Genomic DNA, 19,978 nt, shown 5'->3' with positions numbered 1-19,978 from the left:
TCCTCCTACTGTCATTTTCTCCACATCTGGTCATGTTTCCCTTTGTTTGCGGGGCAGAAAAAATTATTTCCATTTTCTAAGTTCGGTAACTTGCCAAAGGTCACAGAGCTACTGAGTGGTGGAACCAGGACTTGAGACCAGAGCTGTGCCCAGACTCCCCTCTGCTTTCCCACAAAGCGCATTTGGCCAGCAAGAGACAGACAGAGATATGTTCACTGAAGCATAATGTCTGAGACCCAAAGCAGCAAACTGGGGTAACAATTCAGCCCTTTGCACTTTTCCATCTGAACCTCTGAAGTGCCAAGGCAGTCCTGGGGCCTCTGAGGGAGAAAAGCAGAATCCAGTGAGCTCAGCTTTCCAGAGCAGATCCCAGAGTGCCAGCTTCTGTGGTGTACTCAATGCCCCATCAGCCCAAAGTCAGTCCAACCACACAAATGGCAGGATGGTGGACGGGCATGAGGGGGAGGGAGGCAGTTCTCTCTTCCCCTCTCCCTACCCGTGGTTGCATTTCATGCTCAGTCACCTTTACACTCCTCTATCCCGGTGACACTGGGGAAAGAAAACCCCAAATGTCTCAGCCAGCATTTGATTTGGTCAATGCCACTTTGGGGCCAGTCACTCATTCGTCCTCTCAATTGTCATCAGTCCTTTAGCCAATATCCCCTAAGTGCCAACTCAATGCCAAACTCCTTCCTGAGTAGCGGATATGCCATAAGTAATATAACACAGTCCTGGCCCTCAGAGAATTCACATTCTTATTGGAAAAGATAACTGAACTCAATATAGAATGACTGCTGAATAAACTGAGCTGTGGGAATATCCAGGTAAGGAAGGGCCGACGGTATTCAGAGGAAGGGCTGCAGGAATATGTAGGACTTTGCCAGGTGCAGGAGATAGAGCAAATACCTTAGCCTCTTTTGTGCCTCAGTTATCTCATCTGTAGAATGGGAGAGTAACTATGTGCAGGGTTTCTGTAAGAGTCCATGAGTGAAAATATGCAAACAGCTGAGAGCAGGACCAGGCACACAAAAAGCACCAATATACGTGTTTGTTAAAAAATAAATAAATAAATAAATAAATAAAAAGAGGGGGCGGCAAAAGAAAGAAGAATGAGCATTCTTGTGAGAGAGAAGATCCCATGTAACAAACACATCTGGAGGGGTAATGAAGTAGAGGGTATTCTGGGAATGCTTGCTGATTTGGCTGGGTGAGCTTGGGTGGCAGTTTGAATGTCAATATCAGAGGCATGGACTTGTCCCCTGTAGCTGAGTGGCAGCCATTTCCAAAGCTGGATCTTTGCCGCGGAGAGTGGCAGAGGAGTCCTATGTGAATCGTTAGCACTCTGGCTATCAGCCCAGTAGGTGCGAGGTCCGAGAGACTGCCACAGGCCAGAGTGCAGTCAGTTGCCACACATGAGAGGACAGGCCCTGTGCTTGGCCCCAGACCCTGGTTCAGCATCATCCGGGACAGGGTGGCTTGGTAGGGGAGACACTATGTATCTGCCCTCAAGGAGCTGCTCCTCTAATGGGAATGTGTCATGCCAAGAATCAACTCAATCATCCTGGTGGCAAGTGGTGGAGATGGGTGGGGAAGAGAGGCTCTGTTGTGGCCCAAGAGGCGCCATCCACAGAGCGGTGACAAGCCAAGGCTGTCAGTCTGTAGGGGTTTAAAGCCTAGGGGTCACTTACTTACAAGCTGTGTGACCTGGGGCTCATTGCTTAACCTCTCTGTGCTGTGGTTTTTCCACTAGAAAATAAGGGCAATAATAATCATCTTCCCTCCTCGTAGAATTGTCATGATGATTAAGTCATAAGTGGAAAGTGCTCAGAATGTTGGTTCATATAATAAGCTCTTCATTAATGTTAGCTCTTCTCAGTGACTAGGGGCCCACCATGTGCCAGGTGTGTGGTACCCATGAGGTAAAAGGCAGTTGCCTGGAGCACACAAATGCACAGGACCACTGAAGTGTCAACTTTCCTCAAAACAACATGGATGCGCACCAGAGTTAACCAGGAAATTCAAGTAGGTGTTTAAGATAAGACCAGGGACTTCAAAGACATCCTCTGCATGGAACCAAAGCTTCCGGTTATGTCTTTGGCTCCCCCAGCGTTTCTAGGCATTCTTCCCCCTGAGCCATTAGGATTGTTGTGTATAAAAATTCTAGCCACACAGACACATGTGAGCTCACAGGACTTTAACGAGGGATCATTCTCCGGGATAATTCTGTCATGATACAGGTGAAAACTGAGGATCAGGGTTCAAATTCTGCCATCATCACTTATTAGCTGGGGGAACCTAGCAAGTCACGTTACCTTGGTCATCCCTCAGCTTCTCCATCTGTGCAAAGAGGGTGATGGCGATGATGATGACAATCGTAACAGTAACCTACTTTAGAGGGTTGTGGTAAAAATTAAATAGACGAATTCCCAAAGGACACCTGGAACCAGGCTGGGTATGTAGTTAGTGCTAAGTGCATGATAGCTTTTACTAAATCTGTTCTCACATTCCGTCCCACAACACTGGCAGGTAGATGTCTTCCCGTCCATTCCTTCAAGGGGGAAATTGAAGCCGGAAGTGGTTAGGTCACATGCCCCCCTCCTCTCTGCTCCAGAAGGCGCTCCTGCTGCGGGGAGAAGGTGGGAATAAATGAGCTCTGAGGTCTTTCCAGTTCCAAGTTTCTATGACTCAAGGAAAACTTTGGAGTCCCTTTCACACCACTGTTCTGGCTGGGGCTAGAGCAGCAGAACACAGGAAACGGGAGGGACCAGCCAGGGAGGGAGATGACTTAGCAGGGTAGGAAATGGCTGCTGCCGCCCTTCCTTCGAGGCCACTGCTCTGAGAGGCTGTGTCCTGCACTCCCACCCCACAAGAGAGCAAAAGGGAAACTCCTGTTTTTGGAGGAAGCTGACTGGGACCTCCTTTTCCTCAGAGGGGAACTTGGCCCCTGGGGCAGAGGCAGTCCCAGGACTTTGAGAAACTCAGAAGTCAAAGGCTTGGAAGTACCAAGCTGGGCGCAGACTGGGGCCTCCCTGTGGTTGCTTCTCCTGGCTAAGCTCGACCAGAATGGGGATTGTCAATAGACCAGAGGGTTCTGGGGGAGAGGAATGAGTTCCCCACTGATTTAGGATCGAATGGGAGAAAAGAATTCCATCAAGGAACAGGGCCTAGTAGAAGGAGTAGATGTGAGATCTCTCTTGACTGTGAAACAGACTCACTGTGTGATTTTGGGCAAGTTTTCTTCCCCGGGGGGGAAGAATATGTTCATTCAATACTTTGTGAACCCTACTGTGTGCCAACACTGCTCCGGGGCAAAGGGAGACTGGTGTGGAGATCAACATGTTCATTTCTCATTCCTTTCCAGCTCTGACATGGCATCTATGAAAAGTGAGTGCAAATCTCATGCAAATAAGCACATACCAAGTCACAAACTCCTCTTCTGTTTCCTAGCCTGTCCCTCACAAATGGCATTGCTTGGCCCTAGCCTAGTGGCACAAGGTATGGAGATGGGAAAGGGAAGAAGCTGTGACCTTCACCTGAGTCATGGGATTATTATCCTCATGTTACAGACAAGGAAATGGAGGCTCAGAGAGGGAAAACCACATGGGTTTTGCCCAGTAAGTGCAGAGCCACTATAAGATCTTGCCTCCTTACTGGCCACCACAAGAAGTGGAGCAGAAATAGCCAGGTCTGTGAGCTACTCCATCATAAACAAAGTCGGACAGAACTCCCCACCATCCCCAAATCAGGGCATGCAAATTTGCCTGCCCTGGGTGGGTGGAGGTGAGGGTAAGGAAAAGGGTCATGGAATTTAGGGTCCTGGTCCAGGTTTTCTTCGTGGCAGATCCTCAGCACTGATATCTTTGAGAATAGAAGTTAATCTTTCTTTAGAGCCTCGAAACAGCACTGCAACAGAGATAATTGTCCCACTGAGATGACAACCAAGTCATTTGCATTTTAGGGCGTCAGTTTTGCTTTCTCTAATGCAAGAGAGCCTATAAGAAAGGAATGCTTCTTCTCCTAAGGTCCAGGATATTCTGGGTGCTAGAAGGATTTCAGGTCATCCTTGTTGGAACCTAGGGTCCTGTTGCTCTGGTCAGACAGACAGAAAATGGGACTGGGAGAGTGCTAAGAAGCAGGGCGTGGAGGGGGCTGAGGAGCGAGTGAGTCAGTCAGTCCACCAAGTGGGCTAGAGCCACTGTTTCCCTCTCCATCCGGCTATTGCACAAGGTCTTCTGCCATGTCACGTGGTTGGCGAGGTGTGGGGGAGACAGGAGGTGCAGTGGCTGACCCTAGTGATGAGGTTTGGGGGAGGCGGGAGGTGGAGGGGCTGACTCTCACTACCTTGCACTGGCAGAGGACAGCAAAAAGGAGTGGGATCTGTGGTGAGATACCCCTCAAATTGGGGGCCAGTATGGGAAAGGCCAGACCCCAACCCGGGAGTGGAGACCTGATTGTGAGGCGCAAGGCAGAGTGGCAGAGCTCAAAAAGTAACCTGAGGCCAGTGGAGGCTAGAGAAGGGGGGTTTTCTGCTCAAGGTGGGGGCGTGGAACTTTCTAGTCGTCGCTGAGTGGGCGGGGCAACTTGGGCCGTCATTCCCTCAGCCCCTCCCTACCTCCACTTGGCGCCGTCCTCGCCCCAGGCTCAGTGCGGGGACGACAACCCGAGGGACCAGCGCTCCGCTTGGGAGTCGCCGGTGAACTCATGGCTGAAGCCCCGGGCAGGGGGCCAGGCTTGCGGCTCCCAAAGCCCCCGACGAGGATGCCGTGGAAGCTGCGGGGTGCGAAGGGCGCTCGGTGGGACCCGCCGCACTGGAAGCCAGGTGAACAGAGCTGGGCGGACCTCTGCGGGAGGTCAGGGCTAGGCTTGCAAGTCGCTGGGAGCCTTGGCGCTGCCCTCCGGCTAAGCAGAACTCCAGTCCCCCTCGCCTCCGAATCTTTGGTTCCGGTCCCGCTTTCATCTATTTAGTTCTGCGTCCGTTTGTCTGAATCCCATCCCGGACTGGCACTCTCCTTTTTTCAGACCTTGCGTCCCCGCGCTCCTGCTTCCTTCTAATTCTTAGGCAGTTCTTGCTGTTTTTCAAGGTGCCCCCATCCTTTTATCCCAGCTGTCCATCGGGCTGCGCCCCTACCTGCCTCTCTCCCTTTGCCTTTATCCGCTACTCCAAAAAGACCAACATTTTAGTTGTTAACACATAGTAGGGATTTAATGAATTGTATGTCCCTTATCACTAGTCCTCTAGCACTTTTTTGTCTCCACCACTGGCGTCACACTTCCACCCTCCTGTCTGTCTTCCTGTCCCATTATATGTCTGACCTGCTTATGTTTTGACTTTATCCCTTCATCCTTCTGTGCTTCTATCCCTCTTTTTGTCTCTGGATCCTTGGGTCTCACTACCTAGCCAGTAGCTCCACACAGCCCCTGTCACTCCAGGGGACCCTTACTGCCTCACTCTGTCTCCTAGTTGCATGATGTGGGCCCGCCACCCTGGCAGCACCTTGATTGCCTAAAAGCTCCATCCCAAGGCCTGTTTCCACTCCAGTGGGTCTCCCAGTCTACCTGGCACTTTGTCTTTTTAAAAATTGAAAAAAGTACTGATTTTTCTGTGCTGTAAAAAAAATCTCCAGGCTCTGCTGCTTCCTTTTCCCCCAGTAAGTTCTCCCTTGCTCCTGCCCAAATGGCAGGGAGGAAATAGCAAACTGGGTTGGCTTTCTCAACATGGGTTTGTCATGGAACATGAACACTCTTGAAGGACAGGGCCTGCAGAAACCCTTAGAGCAGACTCTCTGATTGTACATATGTGGAGCCCAAGGCCCAGAGAGGGCAAGACTCTCAGCCAGGTCACACAGCTCCTCAGTAGTAAAAGGAGGGTAGAAGCCAGAGTTGCAGTGTCCTGGGCCCTGATCCAAGAGCCTTGATGGGGCCCAGGAGCCACTTTCCTGGTGTTTCCTGTGGGGTCGGTTCATCCGGAGATATCAAGTGTGAAACATGGGGGCCTTGCTGTCCCCTCTCTCCCTGTCCTCTGGGACCTGATCTGGCTGCCCCCTTGCCTGGGTTGGGTATTCTTTATCTGGGGACCACTGTTGTCCTTCCAGTGGTGTCAGAGCTCCATAAGGCAGAGACCCTGGCTGTTGGACCTACCTGCCTTGTTTTCTCCTCCCGTCCACCCCACCCCAATGCCTGGGTGCCCATGTTGACTGATACATTGATACATATGAACAGGGAATATATATATTCTCTATATGGGAATACACATATTCCTTCAGCCAGGAATGCCTGGCTGAAGATCAGCTCAGAATTTTTATTTAGTGAGTATGCGTGTTTGTGTTTTGGGGTGTGTGTGTGGAGGGGGTAGCTATGCTTGGAGAAGAGCACACTGAGAGGGGCTTTAAGAGCTCAGAGCCTTAGATGAGTGGCCCTCGAGCATCACCATACATCCTATGCCTTCTCTGATGTCCCCACAGGCCTCTGTAGGCTATTCTTCAGGGGAAATAGACAGGGTGGGTGGCCCAGGGATCATTCTGTCTGCTTGAATTGAGAATACCAAGCCCTAGATCCTGGTAATCACAGGGCTGAACTGGGATAGACTCTGGGCAGGCCTGTGAAAGTGAATCCCCCCTCCCCCACCAGCCACCCTCCAACTTCATGGACACCATATCTGGTTGCAGCATGACGTCAGACCACAGTGGGTTGATGGGACAGCCTGTTGGGTAGGAAGGAAGAGCCCACTCATCCTCCTCCATTTCCTCCTCACCCTTTCTGTTTTGTCCCAGGAGCTGCTTCCCTTGAGGGACAAGTGGATAGGTCCCAGGCAAGGGGGCAGGATCCTGAGCTCTGTTCTGAGGCCGTGGGTGTCCACTGCTACCAGGTGAGCTGGAGGCAGTGCTGGAGGCAGGGATCAGGTCTCTAGACTTCTGGGCTCATTTGGTCCCAGCATCTGCCCTGCCTCTTTCTCTGCCTTTTACCTCAGCCTTCTCCTCCTTCCTTTTTCTCACTTTCCTCAACTTTTTCTCCTCATCCTTAGAGAACTCTTACACCCCCAAGTACTTCTAGTCCTCTGCAAAAGCTCCAGAGATGTTGGGTTTCTGGGATCCTCACCCCCTCCACAGGAACGAACACACAGAGAACCTCACAGAAGCAGAGAATGTTATGGAAAGAAGGTCCCTGGGGCATCTGGGTGGCTCAGCCAGTTAAGCATCTGACTGTCAATTTTACTCAGGTCACCATCTCAGGGGTGTGAGATTGCGCCCCTCATTGGGCTCTAGACCCTCTGCCCCTCCCCCTGCCCTTCCCTCCCCATTTCTCTCAAAAAGAAGAAAAGAAAAGAAAGAAAGCACCCAAGAAACCAGGACGCAGCTCTGTTTTTCCAGATGAGGAAACTGAGCCTGGCCAGGAAGGAGTGAACTCAAGGGCTGAAACTAAGTCAGGCAGAGGGGAATGTTGTTGAGGGAGCACTGGGAGGGTTTCTCTGGTCTCAGCTGCTTGCAGGTGTGCCTAAGGATGGAGTGGGGCAGGGAGAAAGCTTTCGTGTTAGAAGTTGACTTGTTTTTACTCATCTCACTGCACGGTGACTATCCTCTGAAGGGCAAGAATGAGGTGGGGGGTGGGGTGGGAGTGGACATCCTGCTCTGGGTATCTGTGGCAGGTTCACTAAGGGCTTAGCCCCTCTGTTTGTTTGAGAGGAGGCAGGCAGACCTCCCTGAGAGAATGGAGGGGTGCTCCATTTGCTTGCAGCAGAAAACCTCTGGCCTCTTTGAGACTGGCCAGTAAAGCCAAGTCAGGGGCCCATCCTGGGTGTGAAATGGTGCCTACCACACTGTCATGGCTCACTTGGGTTTGTTGCGTGGATGCTGGGGGCTGGCTTTCTAGCTGCTGTCGCTTTGCCTAGTATCTGTTGGAATGATGCGGGCAGGCTCTTGGGTGTCTGGAGAATAGTGGGAGGCAGAGACTGAGGGGGCTTGGGTTCTCCCTTTCCAGCTGCTTAGTCCAAGTGCTTGGAGGTTCATCATGAGCTGCCACCTACATTCCTTTCAATAGTTCCAGGAGGCAGGTGAGAGGGAATAAATGCATCTGAGTCCTAGCTTGGAGTTGGGGGGAGGGGATGTCCTGAGAGAGTAAGCAATCCCTGAAACTCCCCTGGCCTGTGCCTGGCTTAGCCAGTACCTCAGCTTTCCTCACAGCTAGCCCAGTGCTCCCAGCCCAGCACGGAGCTCCCCCTTTCAGGGTACTCTCTGGTGTGGGGTGGGCACAGCCATGGTGATCTCCTGGGCTGTGGGCTGAGAGGTGGTCTTTGTGCTCCTCCCAGGACTTAGCTCCATCTCCACTCCCACTTAGCAATGCACAGTGGAGTTCCTGTTACCCCTCACCTTTTCAAGACCCTCCCACTACCAATCCCTTTCTTCCTACACTGGCACTACTCTGGCTGCCTGTCTTGGTGCGAACGCCCCTACCATGGCATGGCATTTTTTTTTTTTTTAAAGAGCTGTAACTGTCTCATGTTGTGGGGATCTGAGCAGTAGCCCTCGTTCATGAAGCTGGGCAGGGGCCCCAAAAACTTTGAAGAGCAGGCCTTTACCGTCCCAGGCTTGACTGGAGGCCTTTCAGACCTCAGACTGGAGGTCTGAGAAAATGTGTGCAGGTGTGAGGGCATCCGTGGTCCTGTGCTGTCCGGGGCTGGTCCAAGTGTAATTCATTTCCCCCTCATGGTTCCTACCTGCCTTCTTTCTTCTTAGCTGGGTTCCCTGGAAATTATTTGCTGCTGCTGCTGCTGCTGCTGCTGCTGCTTTAGCTCCATGGAAAAAGGTAGTGGAAGCACCTGTTTAATCACCCTCAGCTGTTCCAGAGTGGAGCTACGGGTCTGCCTGCCACAGTCTGAAGGATGTCCATTCCTAGGCAGTAAGGGATCTAGGGGGCATTAGAAGTCCAGATAGACACTTATTGGAACCCATGTGTCTTGGAGTGTGGCTCACAGTCACGGCATCTGGAGTTTCTCTCTGCCACCTCCTAGAAGAAATGAGCTGGTTGGCCTTGGAAAAAAGCTGAGCTGCCCAACACCTTGCTTGCCCATCCCCTCACCTGCCACCACCCTTTACAGCCCACCCTCACATCCATTGTCTTAATTTTGCTTGATAGGGATTATGCTCTATCCTCATTTTACAGGTGAAAATCCTGACGGTTGGAGTGGCACAATGACTTTCCCTCCTTGACACAGCCAAAAAGTGGTAGAACTGGGAGTAGTATCCAGCACTTTCTCTTTATTGCTTAGTACCTCTGTCACTGTATCTAACACTTAGGAGCACTTACTGTGAGCTAGCCACCATTCTAAGTACAATTTAGCCCAGAGGATCCGCTTAACAGCCATATAAAGTCCGGACTGTGATTATCAGCCACATTTTACAGGTGAGGAAACTGAGACACAGAAAGGTGGAAAATAATTTGCGTGAGGTCACATGGCTAATGAGTAGCAGAGTTGGGCTTTGGGCTTTGTGCTTGGGCTGTCTGGCTCCAGATTCCATCATACGGCTCTTTGTATGACACACCTGGGCTTGGATAGTGATAGAGGGAAGCCCTATGTCTAGGGCGTGGAAATGCATACATGCACCCCAAGGTTTTTCCACCTGCCCTCAGTCTGCCCTCATGCACTCTACATTACCCTGCTTAATGGCTGAGCTGGCATCTAAGGTAGTAGCAGCAGCAGCAGCAGCATCACCCTAAGATATCCAGGCAGTAGTAGGGGCTTGTGGGAAAAGGGACACCTGGGGCCTAAAGGCTCCAGTTATCACCAGAGCCATTCAAGATGCAACCCAGGAGACTGTGAAGAGGTACCATTTCCTCATCTGTACCAGGCCCCATTACTGTATATCTGCTCCACACAAGACTCTGACTTAGGTAAGGGCCTGGGGGTAGATCAGAGAGCAAGGATTGAAGGCAACGAGTTATCTCCTTCTGAAGAGACTGAGTTCTTGCCTTTCTAAAGCTCATGGGTTAAGAGAAAGAGATCAAGAAAGACCCAAAGAAATAGCCTAGATATGGGCTACTCTATGCCAGGCACTGTGAAGTTCTTGTTCCACTTATTTATAGCAATTGCTATATTTTTACTTCTGTAGTTTTTCCTTTTTTAATTGTCTGGTTTGATTATTATTTTTTTAAGACACTACTGGGTGTCTCAGAATCCATCATCTCTGAGTCACTTAAATATATCTACTAAAAGGTTATTGGGGTTTGGTCATTATTTATGTGATTGCAATTTCATTTCTTCATGGTTGGTTGTCCCTTGAATATCTTTCAACATTACTGAGAAACTACTGTGGACACTGCTTGGTGCTATGTGGTGGATGAAATTGGCTCTGACATGGCTTCCTCCCCATAGGGAAGCTATAAAGATACTGCAGGACCCACACTTTTTATATCCTTTTTGCATTTTTCAGAAACAAAATAAATTTGGCCCCAACTCAGGACCTTAGGGATGTCCACAAATATAACAGCCCAGCCTCAGGAAGGAGGTCATCTACCTTCCCACCCTTTACAGACATTCCTGACTCTGGGTAGGATTTTGTTTCCGGAAGTGAGTTCTGAAGTCTCATCTACAGGTCTCATCTACATCCAAAACCCACAGGGACCTGACTCATCTTGAACAAAGTGCCAGCTCCCGTCTTGCCATTGAGAGGAAAGAAGGGGTGCACCCTGGGCGTAGCCTTGCTTCAGCATTTCTCCTCTGATTCTCTCAGGACCACTAGGGAAGGAAGGTGGGAGAATTCCAATTTGTCTGAAGACCAAGACAGGAGGGGGCACACTTGCGGCTATGCCTATCTTTGCCATTGCCTGGGTGACCTTAACAAAGTTGTTGTCCTAATAAACATGAATTTTTGCTCTTGTCTGTGTTGGGTACTCTAGCAAAGAAATTAGGTGGATGTGGCCCCTGCTTTCCAGGAACTTCAGCTTCATTTCTCCCGTCTGTTAGGTATGGAGAAAATAACCCATGGATCTGATAGGTTAGCTTGAGTGAGTCATGTCTTCTCAGTTTCTGTATCTGTAAATGTGGAGGAGGGCAGCTGGATGGCACATTGTCTTGAGTACTCCCAGTCCCCACTAATAGGAGTCCTCAATTCGACAATAAAGTCATGGTTGTGAACTTGTAAACTTCGTGAGGAAAGACAAGAGGGAAATCAAATCTTAACACTCTTTCTCATAGAATTTAAATCAGCGGGCACCTGGGTGGCTCAGTGGGTTAAGCCGCTGCCTTCGGCTCAGGTCATGATCTCGGGGTCCCGGAATCGAGTCCCGCATCGGGCTCTCTGCTCAGCGGGGAGCCTGCTTCCTCCTCTCTCTTTCTCTGCCTGCCTCACTGCCTACTTGTGATCTCTGTCAAATAAATAGGTAAAATCTTAAAAAAAAAAAAAAAAGAACTTAAGTCAGCTTTCTGATGTCACACTCTTGGAAGCCCTCGCCTGTCATGATTAATGCATATGCCCCAAGTTGTCCATGAATTTCTCCCCGGAGGTAGAGTTTGGACTTGTGTCAGAGAGCTGGGGGTAGGCGGGAAGTTGCAGAATGCCGGGGGCTGAGCAAGGTGGGAATGGCAACTTCCTGCTCAAGTATTCAATGTCCAAGTTTCCCTCTCGGTTGTCCCTACTAATCGGAGATCTCACTGAAGTCTTCGGAATGCTCCATAAATTACCCGCAGCAAGCATCTGAACCTTGACGTGCACAGGCACATGTATTTAAATTCCCCAGACCGTGCCAGGCACATTCAGAACCTAGTAAATAGTCTGTGCGCCTGGCCAGCCGCTTGCTCCTTCACCCCGCGCTGCTAGCTCTGGCTGTGGCTTCTCCCCGCCTACCCCTCTTCCCACCAGCAGTGTGACCTGAGGAAGAGGCCCCAGAGCGGTTATTATTGGAGGAGCTGGAAGGCAGCGCCCCGCCCACCACAATTTGGGCAACTTTCTGGGAAGTCCGGTGGGCCGGACTGCGCCCTCATTGGTGGAGGGGCCCGTAGGTGGGCGGGGCGTCCCTACCGCCCAACTTGCAGTCGTTCCCTCCCAACCTGAGCCGAAAGTGGCCTCTGGTTGACAACAGCTAAGCAGCCGCCGCAGCTGCTCCTCTGGCTGACACCATTACCCCCGCCCGACCCCAGGCTCCGCGCGTGCCCCAGCCAGGAGCAGTCCTTCCTGCACTCACCTCCTGCCCACTGGCCGCTGTGTCAGGGTCTCGAACCCCAAGTGGTGGACGCGGCCTCCAGGTAGGAGTTGGGGTGAAGTCAGGCAAAAATCCGGACCCACGGGGCCTCCCGGGGCCTTCCTGGGCCCCCTGGCCCGGCCTAGTCCCGGGAGCGCTCTGGCCCGCCCCCGCTCTTAGCGGTTCGGCCAGGCAGCGCACTCAGGAGCCACTTTCGCCCCGCCCCGGGATTTGGGGTCGGAGTCCCCGAAATTGGGGGATCCCCTGAGCCCGCTGGCAGCGCTTCTCCCCACGGAAGCCCCGCCAGTCGGGTGGTAGAAGGAGACTTTCCCTCGTTATCCCGGGCCTGGCCGGAGTCTGGAGCCCTAGCTCTGGGGCTTTGGAGGGGGGCTTGAACAGGGCAGGGGTGGCGGCCCTTCGGGCTCTGTGCCACCTCGCCTACCCTTTTCCTTCCTCTGCTATTGAGGGCATTTCCAGGAATCCCGGGTAGGGCCCTGTGGGCTTTCCCCTTGGCCATTGTCCTCCCTTCTGAGAAGCGCTCGTACTTTCCTGGTATTAAGGTGGCTGTGGGGATCAAGTAAAAACCTTTGGATAAGTCGCATCTTTCACGGTTCTGTGGCCCCATGAAGTCCCAAGTGGGTTTGGATTATGGAAGCTCTGAGGAAAGGCTTCCTTTTAGTGGAAGTTTTTGGGATTTCCAAATTAGGTAGTCTGGGGTTCTCTCCATTTCTCTTCTCCCAAGGCTCTTTAAAGTGGAGCACTGAATTAGGACTCAGGAATCTGGGGTTCGGCTACTAATTCATGTGACCTTAGGTAAGTCATGCTACTTCTCCCGGCCGAAGTGTTTTCAACAGCGCTCAACCCGAGGTCGTGGGCTGGATTTCAGTATCTAAAGGGCCAGTGTTTTCCATGACATTTTGACTTGTCCCACGGGTCCAAGCTCCTCACTGGTATAGGTAGGTAAAAGTTTGTCTTGGAGGTGCTTGGGGCGACAGGAACTATACAGATGGAAAGCTTTGTGGTGATTGTGCAGGCAAACCAGCAGGCAAACCAGCGGGAAGGGTGAGTAGGACAGCAGCCAGATTCAAGGTGGGGAGGAGTGGGGCCAACTCAGAGCCTGGGACCCCAGAGGTTGGGCTGGAAAAGCCTGGCTTTCTCTGTCCCCCTTGGAGCCCCGAGGTCTGCCCACCTAGGAGGAGAGGGTGATGAGTCACACCCAGGGCTATTTTCAAACCCTGACTCCTACTGTGGGACCTGTTGCCGCCCCCACTCTGAGGGTTGCTCTCTCCACCCACCATCTTTTCTTGTTGCTCTCTGAATTTTCCCCTCATTTCCATCTGCCTGGAATAAAGGAGAGGCAATTTCTATCTGGGGGTGGAAAGGCAGACAGCCCAAGGGCATAGAGAAAGAGGCATGGCTGCAAGTGGTTTATGAATGGAAGATGGAGCAAGTGGGTAAGAGTGTGATGGGAATGGTGTTGGGGTTTGGGGGTTTTTTACCCTAAAGCTGTAGCTACCATATCACTGGGCATTCTGGGTTTGGAGCTCATTTCCGGGATTTGATGTCCAATTTTGTTCCCGATTTGGGGTTTGGCATTTCTGCTCCCTGGACCTCTGTCATTAGGGCTAGTAAACACCACATGGACAGAATCCCATTTGCCCTCATCGCTGGCCTTATGTCCACCTCTTAAGCAACTCTTTGAGAAGAATGCTCAACCTCCCTGTGCATCTGCAGCTCCCCTGCCCCACCAGGAGAGGAGACAGGGTTGAGAGATAGCTGGAGATGCTTAGAGCAAGAAGAGGAGCAGAAGGTGCACAAAGGGGCTGTGTATCTTGTGGGAGTGCTGGAGAGTGGGGCATGAGTTGAGCAGGGTGGATGGAAGAACTTTCTTAATTAAAGCACACTTCGGGAGTTTGAGCACAGGAGCAAAGAGGGTGCCACAAAGAGGCCTGAACTTTGACCTTCTCTGCCTTCTTGAAGTTTTAAAGTTCCACCCTTAGGGATAGGGATTGGAGAGGGAGCATAGGACCCCTGGAGCCAGCTACAGGGATACCAGCAGCAACACAAAAGCTAGAAGGTTCCACGGGAGCAGAGGATTGTTTCTGTAATCTGGATGCTATTGCAGCTGCTGGTGCTGTTCTGCTAGGACACTCTTGGAGTTCACTGTTCTGGAATGTTCAGGTTCAGTGGATGGCAGGTTTAACAAATGAAGACTGTGCCCTCACTTTTTTGGAGAAGGTGGGGCAAGGGGTCTTTGGCTGGAAGAAGGAATTGCCTCTAGCTTGAATAAAAGAGAACTTTTTCTTTGGACTCTAAGTTTGGGTAAGATGGAGTGTCTTGGCCCTGGGCCCAGGCCCTGGGGAGGCCATTATCAGATAAAATAGAGATAAATGATCTAAAAAATCCAAGGGCTCTAGGATGGGAAGTGTGAGCTCCCCCACTCTGCAGCCCTAAACAAAGTAGTGGAGAATAGGCCTGAGCACATAATCGTTGGTGTCAGCTGTGTACTAAGGCTCTCTTCTTCTGTGACCCATGGCCTTGGTTCGTGTGTATGGGAGGAGAGGGGGACTCATCCCAGAATCGGTCCATTGCAGGTCTGAAATGCTGTGTTTGTGTGTGAGTTTTCTCTTGCCCAGCCCCCTACTCTGGGAACTCACATTTCACTGACTGCTGTCCCTGTTTACCCCCAACCCTCAGGGTGCTGGTATGGGTAACTGGACGTTAAGTTCCTCAGGAATCCAGGGTGGTGTGGGGCAAAGCACAAGGGAGTGAAAGCTGGACATATGGGAAGTTTAAATCTGGGCCCTGCTGCTCCATTTGTGACTTCCCCAGCTCTTGGTTTCTCCTCACTGTTTCTACCTCATTGGATTAGATGAGAGAATCCATGGCTAAGTGCTTTGTAAACTACCAAAGACCGTACAAATTATTAGTCATTAAGTTCAGGCTTGGCTAGGTCTTAGAGGACACAGAGTGTAACCCCCACCTTCAGGGAATCGACCAACTAGTTTGGGGGGTTAGTGGCATAAATCATGCGTGGCAAACAAAGCCTTTACCTCAGTGAGGACTTTTCAAAAAAGATTATTTATTATGAAGGCTTTCAAACATATATAAAAATAGAGGAAATTAGTGTAGTAAGAGCCCATTAGCCCATGGGTATAATCCTGCCTATTAATACCTCCATCTGCTTCACCTTCTTTCTTGTTATTTTGAAACAAATCCCAGACATCTTATCAATTTATCTATAGTGCAATATATAGATCTCTAAAAGATAAGGCTTCCAAAAAAAAAAAAAAACCTACTGTACCATTAACACATCCAGAACAGCCCCTTAATATCATCAGATATTCTGACAGTGTTCATCTTTGCAGCTGTCTAGGAGGGCTGTTTTGCCTGGGGATGCCTGACTAGAGAGCCTGCTTGTTGCTTTTGACTGAGGGGAAGGTGACTGACAGAGGCGAGGCAGTGATATTTGAGCTGAACCTTTGAAGAGGGGCCTAGGCAAAGTCAGAGCTGGAGCAATTAGGGAATCCTGGGCCCTCGTTTTACAGCACTAGCCCCAGTCCCTGGGACTGCCGCTCCGGAGGCTGATTTGGGGAAGCTTCTTGCCGAAACTTTGTGCCTTGCTCCTCTAGCAGTAAATGGGGTGAACTTTCCCACTTGCCTCCCCAGTTCCAGGGCCACCCAGGACCTTGAGGTCAGTAGGCCTGGGAGAATTCCTGGGAGGCTCCTCTCCTCCTGGCCCCTCCCCTGACCCCTGAGGCCACTTTGGAGCAAAACAGGATGCATTCAGGATGAGTGTCTTTCCCAGCTTGTCAGCTAATCACCAAGGCCCAGCTTGGAGCTTCCTCTCTAATTCATGATAAAACCTCTCACTGTCTCCCTTTTCCCTCCACCTCAGTGAGGGTGTGCTGACTTCCTCCACATCCGGGCCAGCCCTCCTCCACCCTCCTGTGGAGCTGAGGGAGAGGCCCTCATCCAGGCCTTTCTTCTGACTGCTCCAGAGCTGGCTGTGAGACCAGAGCAGGCTGTGAGAGGGCCGGGAGACCCCATGAGCGCTCTCCCTGGCTGCAGCCTCCTGCTCTTGGGCCGTCCTTGGGAAAGGAGTGGCTCCATTCCAACAAGCCTGGGGTCCTGCCACTGCCTGGTTAATGATTGAGCCACATAATAACCACCTTGAAAAGTCACCTCTGGGGGATGGCCATTAACCAACTCCCCGTCCACCCCTGGCCTTAAGGGGGATCCCCTCTTAACACTCACCTTCCTCAAGGGGACACTAACAAACATTCCTTCACGGGAACTTCCCGGAGCCAATTAAACTTCTGGCCCTCTGTTTTTGCTTGGGCAAACAAGTTCATTTGGGTGGTTATTGAGAAGGTCAGGGAATTGATAGGGATTCGGATGGGCAGTGAGGTAAGGGGAATCTTTAGGCATGAGTCAGAAGGGTCTGGGGGTCTTTCCAGGAGTCCCTCACCCCCTCAGGTCAATTTGAAAGAGCAAGAAATACCCACGCAAAGGATCTGCCGTTAGTGGGGCTGTGTGCCTGTCTGTTTTCAGTCCAGCTGTGGGTCACTCCTCCACACTAGGCAGAGACATGAGCCGTCAGTCATGCTGCTGCTGCTCCTGCTGTAAGGCTGAGGCCTCCACGGTGGAAGAGGAGACCTCCCTCCAAGAGCCTGCATCTTGACGAACAGTGGGAATTGGGAAGGGTCAGGTTAGGTCCCATTTGGAAAGCTCCGGACCCCAAGCAGTTTTCTGCAGTTTCAGTGAGAAGAGACGGAACCAGCATTTAGGGAACCAGTGGGGGCCTCCTACAAGTCAGGAAGCCTGCCCTCTGGTTGTGCCTCTCTGTAGCTACCTCAGCATGAGTGACTGTTACTTTCTCTGGGACTCAGTTTTCACAGGTGGTGTGCACTCAGTGGTCTCTCAGGTTCCATTCCAGCTGTAAGATTATGCATTCCCAGGCAAAACCTTTTGCTTGTCCACAAGGCAAAGGTCGGTTGGCTTTAAATTCTGCCAGGCCCGGTTACTACATTGTGCCAGTTGGCTGGTCAGTTTGAGCTGACCAGGCCTTGAACTGCCATAGCTTGGGTTTTGCTCGAGCATGGGCTTTTGTGCAGTTGCTCTCCAGTCCCCTCCCCGTGTGTGTGTGTGTGTGTGTGTGTGTGTGTGTGTGTCCCAAGGGGCTACCCTCTGACCCATTCAGCTACAGGTTAATGAGTGACCTGTTGGCCCTGGTTAGCAGCTGAAGGTGCTCCTGGGATCCCAGGTCTCTGAGGGAAGCGGCTCAGGGCTTAGCCAGCCCCACCCACCTTTATGCACAATACCCCAGAGGTAGAGAGCCAACCTAACTCTGGGGAGAAGGGTCTTTAGAGGGCACTCAGTCCAATTCTCCTTATGAACCTAGATCTTCCTACCAGGGATTTGTGCAGCTCTTGTGCCCCCATCTTCAGTACCTGAGAGCTCAAGTTTTCAAAGCAATTGCTTTCATTCCTGGAACGTCCAAAAGCATTTGCTTATGTCGAACTGCACACCATATTCCTGTGGCTTCTACAACCCTGCATCCCAGCTCTGCCCCCTGGGACCATCTAGCCAGGGGCCATTCTCGCTGACTTCCAGAGGTCTGAGGACGGAACCCAAGTCCCCTCGCTTCTTCTGTAGGCCAAATAGCTTCAGTTCCTCCAAAGACTTCTCAAGGGACCTGGGACCAGTCCTCTTCCCAGCCTCATTACTGTCTTCTGCACGTGCTACGGTTTGTGGCCCTGGGAATGGGAAATGGGGCTCTGGAAGCCCCTCACGCTCTGTTTATTTCTAGCCTGAACTTTTTTTTTTTTAAGATTTTATATATTTATTTGAGAGAGAGAGGGAGAACACAGGCAGGTGGAGCAGCAGACAAATGGAGAGGGAGAAGCAGACTTTCCACTGAGCAAGGAGCCAGATGTGGGACTGGATCTCAGGACGCTGGGATCATGACCTGAGCCGAAGGCAGATGCTCAACAACTGAGTCACCCAGCAGCCCCTAGTCTGAACTTTCCTACAAGACTTCTCCATTATCTTTTTCTGGTGGCTCCAGCAGTTGCATTCTGAACCCCCAGGGTCCTGGGTCCAAACAGCTCCTGCAGCTCTCTGATTTGTTTGTTGGTTAGGTCTGGCTGGCCTTCTTCTTGGTGCCCTCATAGCAGAAGGCAAGCCTGGTGAGAGGAAGTGCTCACTTCTGATGAGCTGTCTGCAGTGTATTCTGTGTGGCCTGTCAGTATATCCTGTTTTCCTGCCACTTACTTTCTTCCCTTGAGCTGGTGGAGGTCAGGGGGAAGGGAGTGTTTTGAGGAGCATCAAAGCCGGAAATGAGCATGAGCCATGCCCACACTGGGGCGTAGAAGGGTGAATCAGATGGGGAGAAACACCAACTCAGCCATTCCTCCTCTGCAGTTGATGATGAAGACCACGATGAGTATTCCCATTTCTTTCCATTTCCAAGGTTCTTTCACTTCTACAATTCCACCCTTTTCTCAGAGCGGCCCTGGTAAGAGAAGCAGTGTGATCATTGCAGGTGCCCACCTGGGGCCCAGATGGGGGACAGGCTTGGTGTCTGAGGAGGGAGGATTCAGAGCCCAGGTCTCCTGATGCTCAGCCCTCACTATTTCCCCCAAACCACACCCAGCAGCTGAGGCAGCTGGGGCTGACTCCGCTGCTTCCTCACCACAGAGGAACCTCTGCCCAGGCTGAAACTCTGTTCCCATGGTGGAGGGAGCAATCTTCAGGGGAGGTGGCCAAGGATTTCCTGTCTTTTATCTGGGCTGGCCAAAGGCTGGCCTGTCTGAGGTGTGAGACACGCACTCACAGCCAGCTTTTCTGCTCCCGGTCAAGGTCACGTCAGGCTGGGGCTATGAGCAGGCAGCTTGGGAAGTGCTTCGCCACAGACATCTGCCCTGAGCAGCCCTCACCTGAGCAGGGCCTTCTAAATGGCAAAACCAAGAAGGGATGTGGGAAAGGGGCCAGAATGGAGATGAAGTGAAAGGCATACAGAGCTGTACATCCAGAGTTTGGGGCAGGAAAGTGTGTCATGGTGGGGAGCTGGGGCTCTGGGATAAACAGCACTGGGTGACTTTGGGCCAATCACTTAACCTCTGGGAGCCTCCATTTTGTCAACTGTAAAATGGAGCTATAGGTACCTACCTCATGGGGTTGTTGAGTCATAAATCCAATAATATGAACAGGATTCTTCTTATTGTTGTTGTTTAGTGGCACTTTCTGCCACCTTATCTCTTTGCTGTTTTTCACTGACCTGGGACTGTGCTGCACCCAAACATGTGGCCCCCGAGGCCTTAGGTCTTCTCTGTCCCTCAGATTCCACTTCCTCACAAAAAACATTCCTGGGCCACACTCACCTGGAGGGAGGGATCCTTCTGGTCTCCTCGAGTGAGGAGTGACATTTATGATCACGCTAACAACAATAATAATAGTAAACTCTTCTAAATTCTTGACACCTTTGAACTTAATTAGCTCCCATGGTAATTCTGTAAGGTAGGTACTGCTATTCTCCTCACATTTTACATATGAAGAAGTATACAGGGAGAGGCTAAAAGAAGAACGGACTCAAGGTCACATGGCTAGGGAATCATGGAACTGGAATCAGGACCCAGGTAGGCTGAGTCTACCACCCACACCCTTAGCAACGGTGCCATGCCTCTCCTCCCTTTTTGGGGTGGCCAGCCAGGAGGCCAGAGCTCGGGCTTGGGTCTCCCTTCCACCCCTGACTGCTTATTTTACCCATCATGATCAGTCTTTCCTGGGCAGACAGTCCCTAGGT

At 51.4% G+C, this 19,978-nt stretch overlaps 1 protein-coding gene across 1 annotated transcript in view; it reads left to right on the top strand.

Annotated features, from left to right (window-relative positions):
* Positions 1-4,658: 4,658 nt before the first annotated feature.
* The window catches only part of STARD8 (StAR related lipid transfer domain containing 8), a 40,846-nt gene continuing 25,526 nt past the window's right edge, over positions 4,659-19,978 (top strand). Inside the window, exon 1 of the mRNA XM_059386186.1 lies at positions 4,659-4,819. Within this exon, the coding sequence (XP_059242169.1) occupies positions 4,702-4,819 (118 nt within the window). The 5' untranslated portion in view covers positions 4,659-4,701. The remainder of the gene's footprint in view (positions 4,820-19,978) is intronic.

Source organism: Mustela nigripes, chromosome X (assembly GCF_022355385.1).
Source record: "Mustela nigripes isolate SB6536 chromosome X, MUSNIG.SB6536, whole genome shotgun sequence".
Taxonomy (NCBI): Eukaryota; Metazoa; Chordata; class Mammalia; order Carnivora; family Mustelidae; genus Mustela; species Mustela nigripes.
The sequence above is the reverse complement of the archived record's forward strand: the minus strand, read 5'-3'. Positions and strand labels throughout refer to the sequence as shown.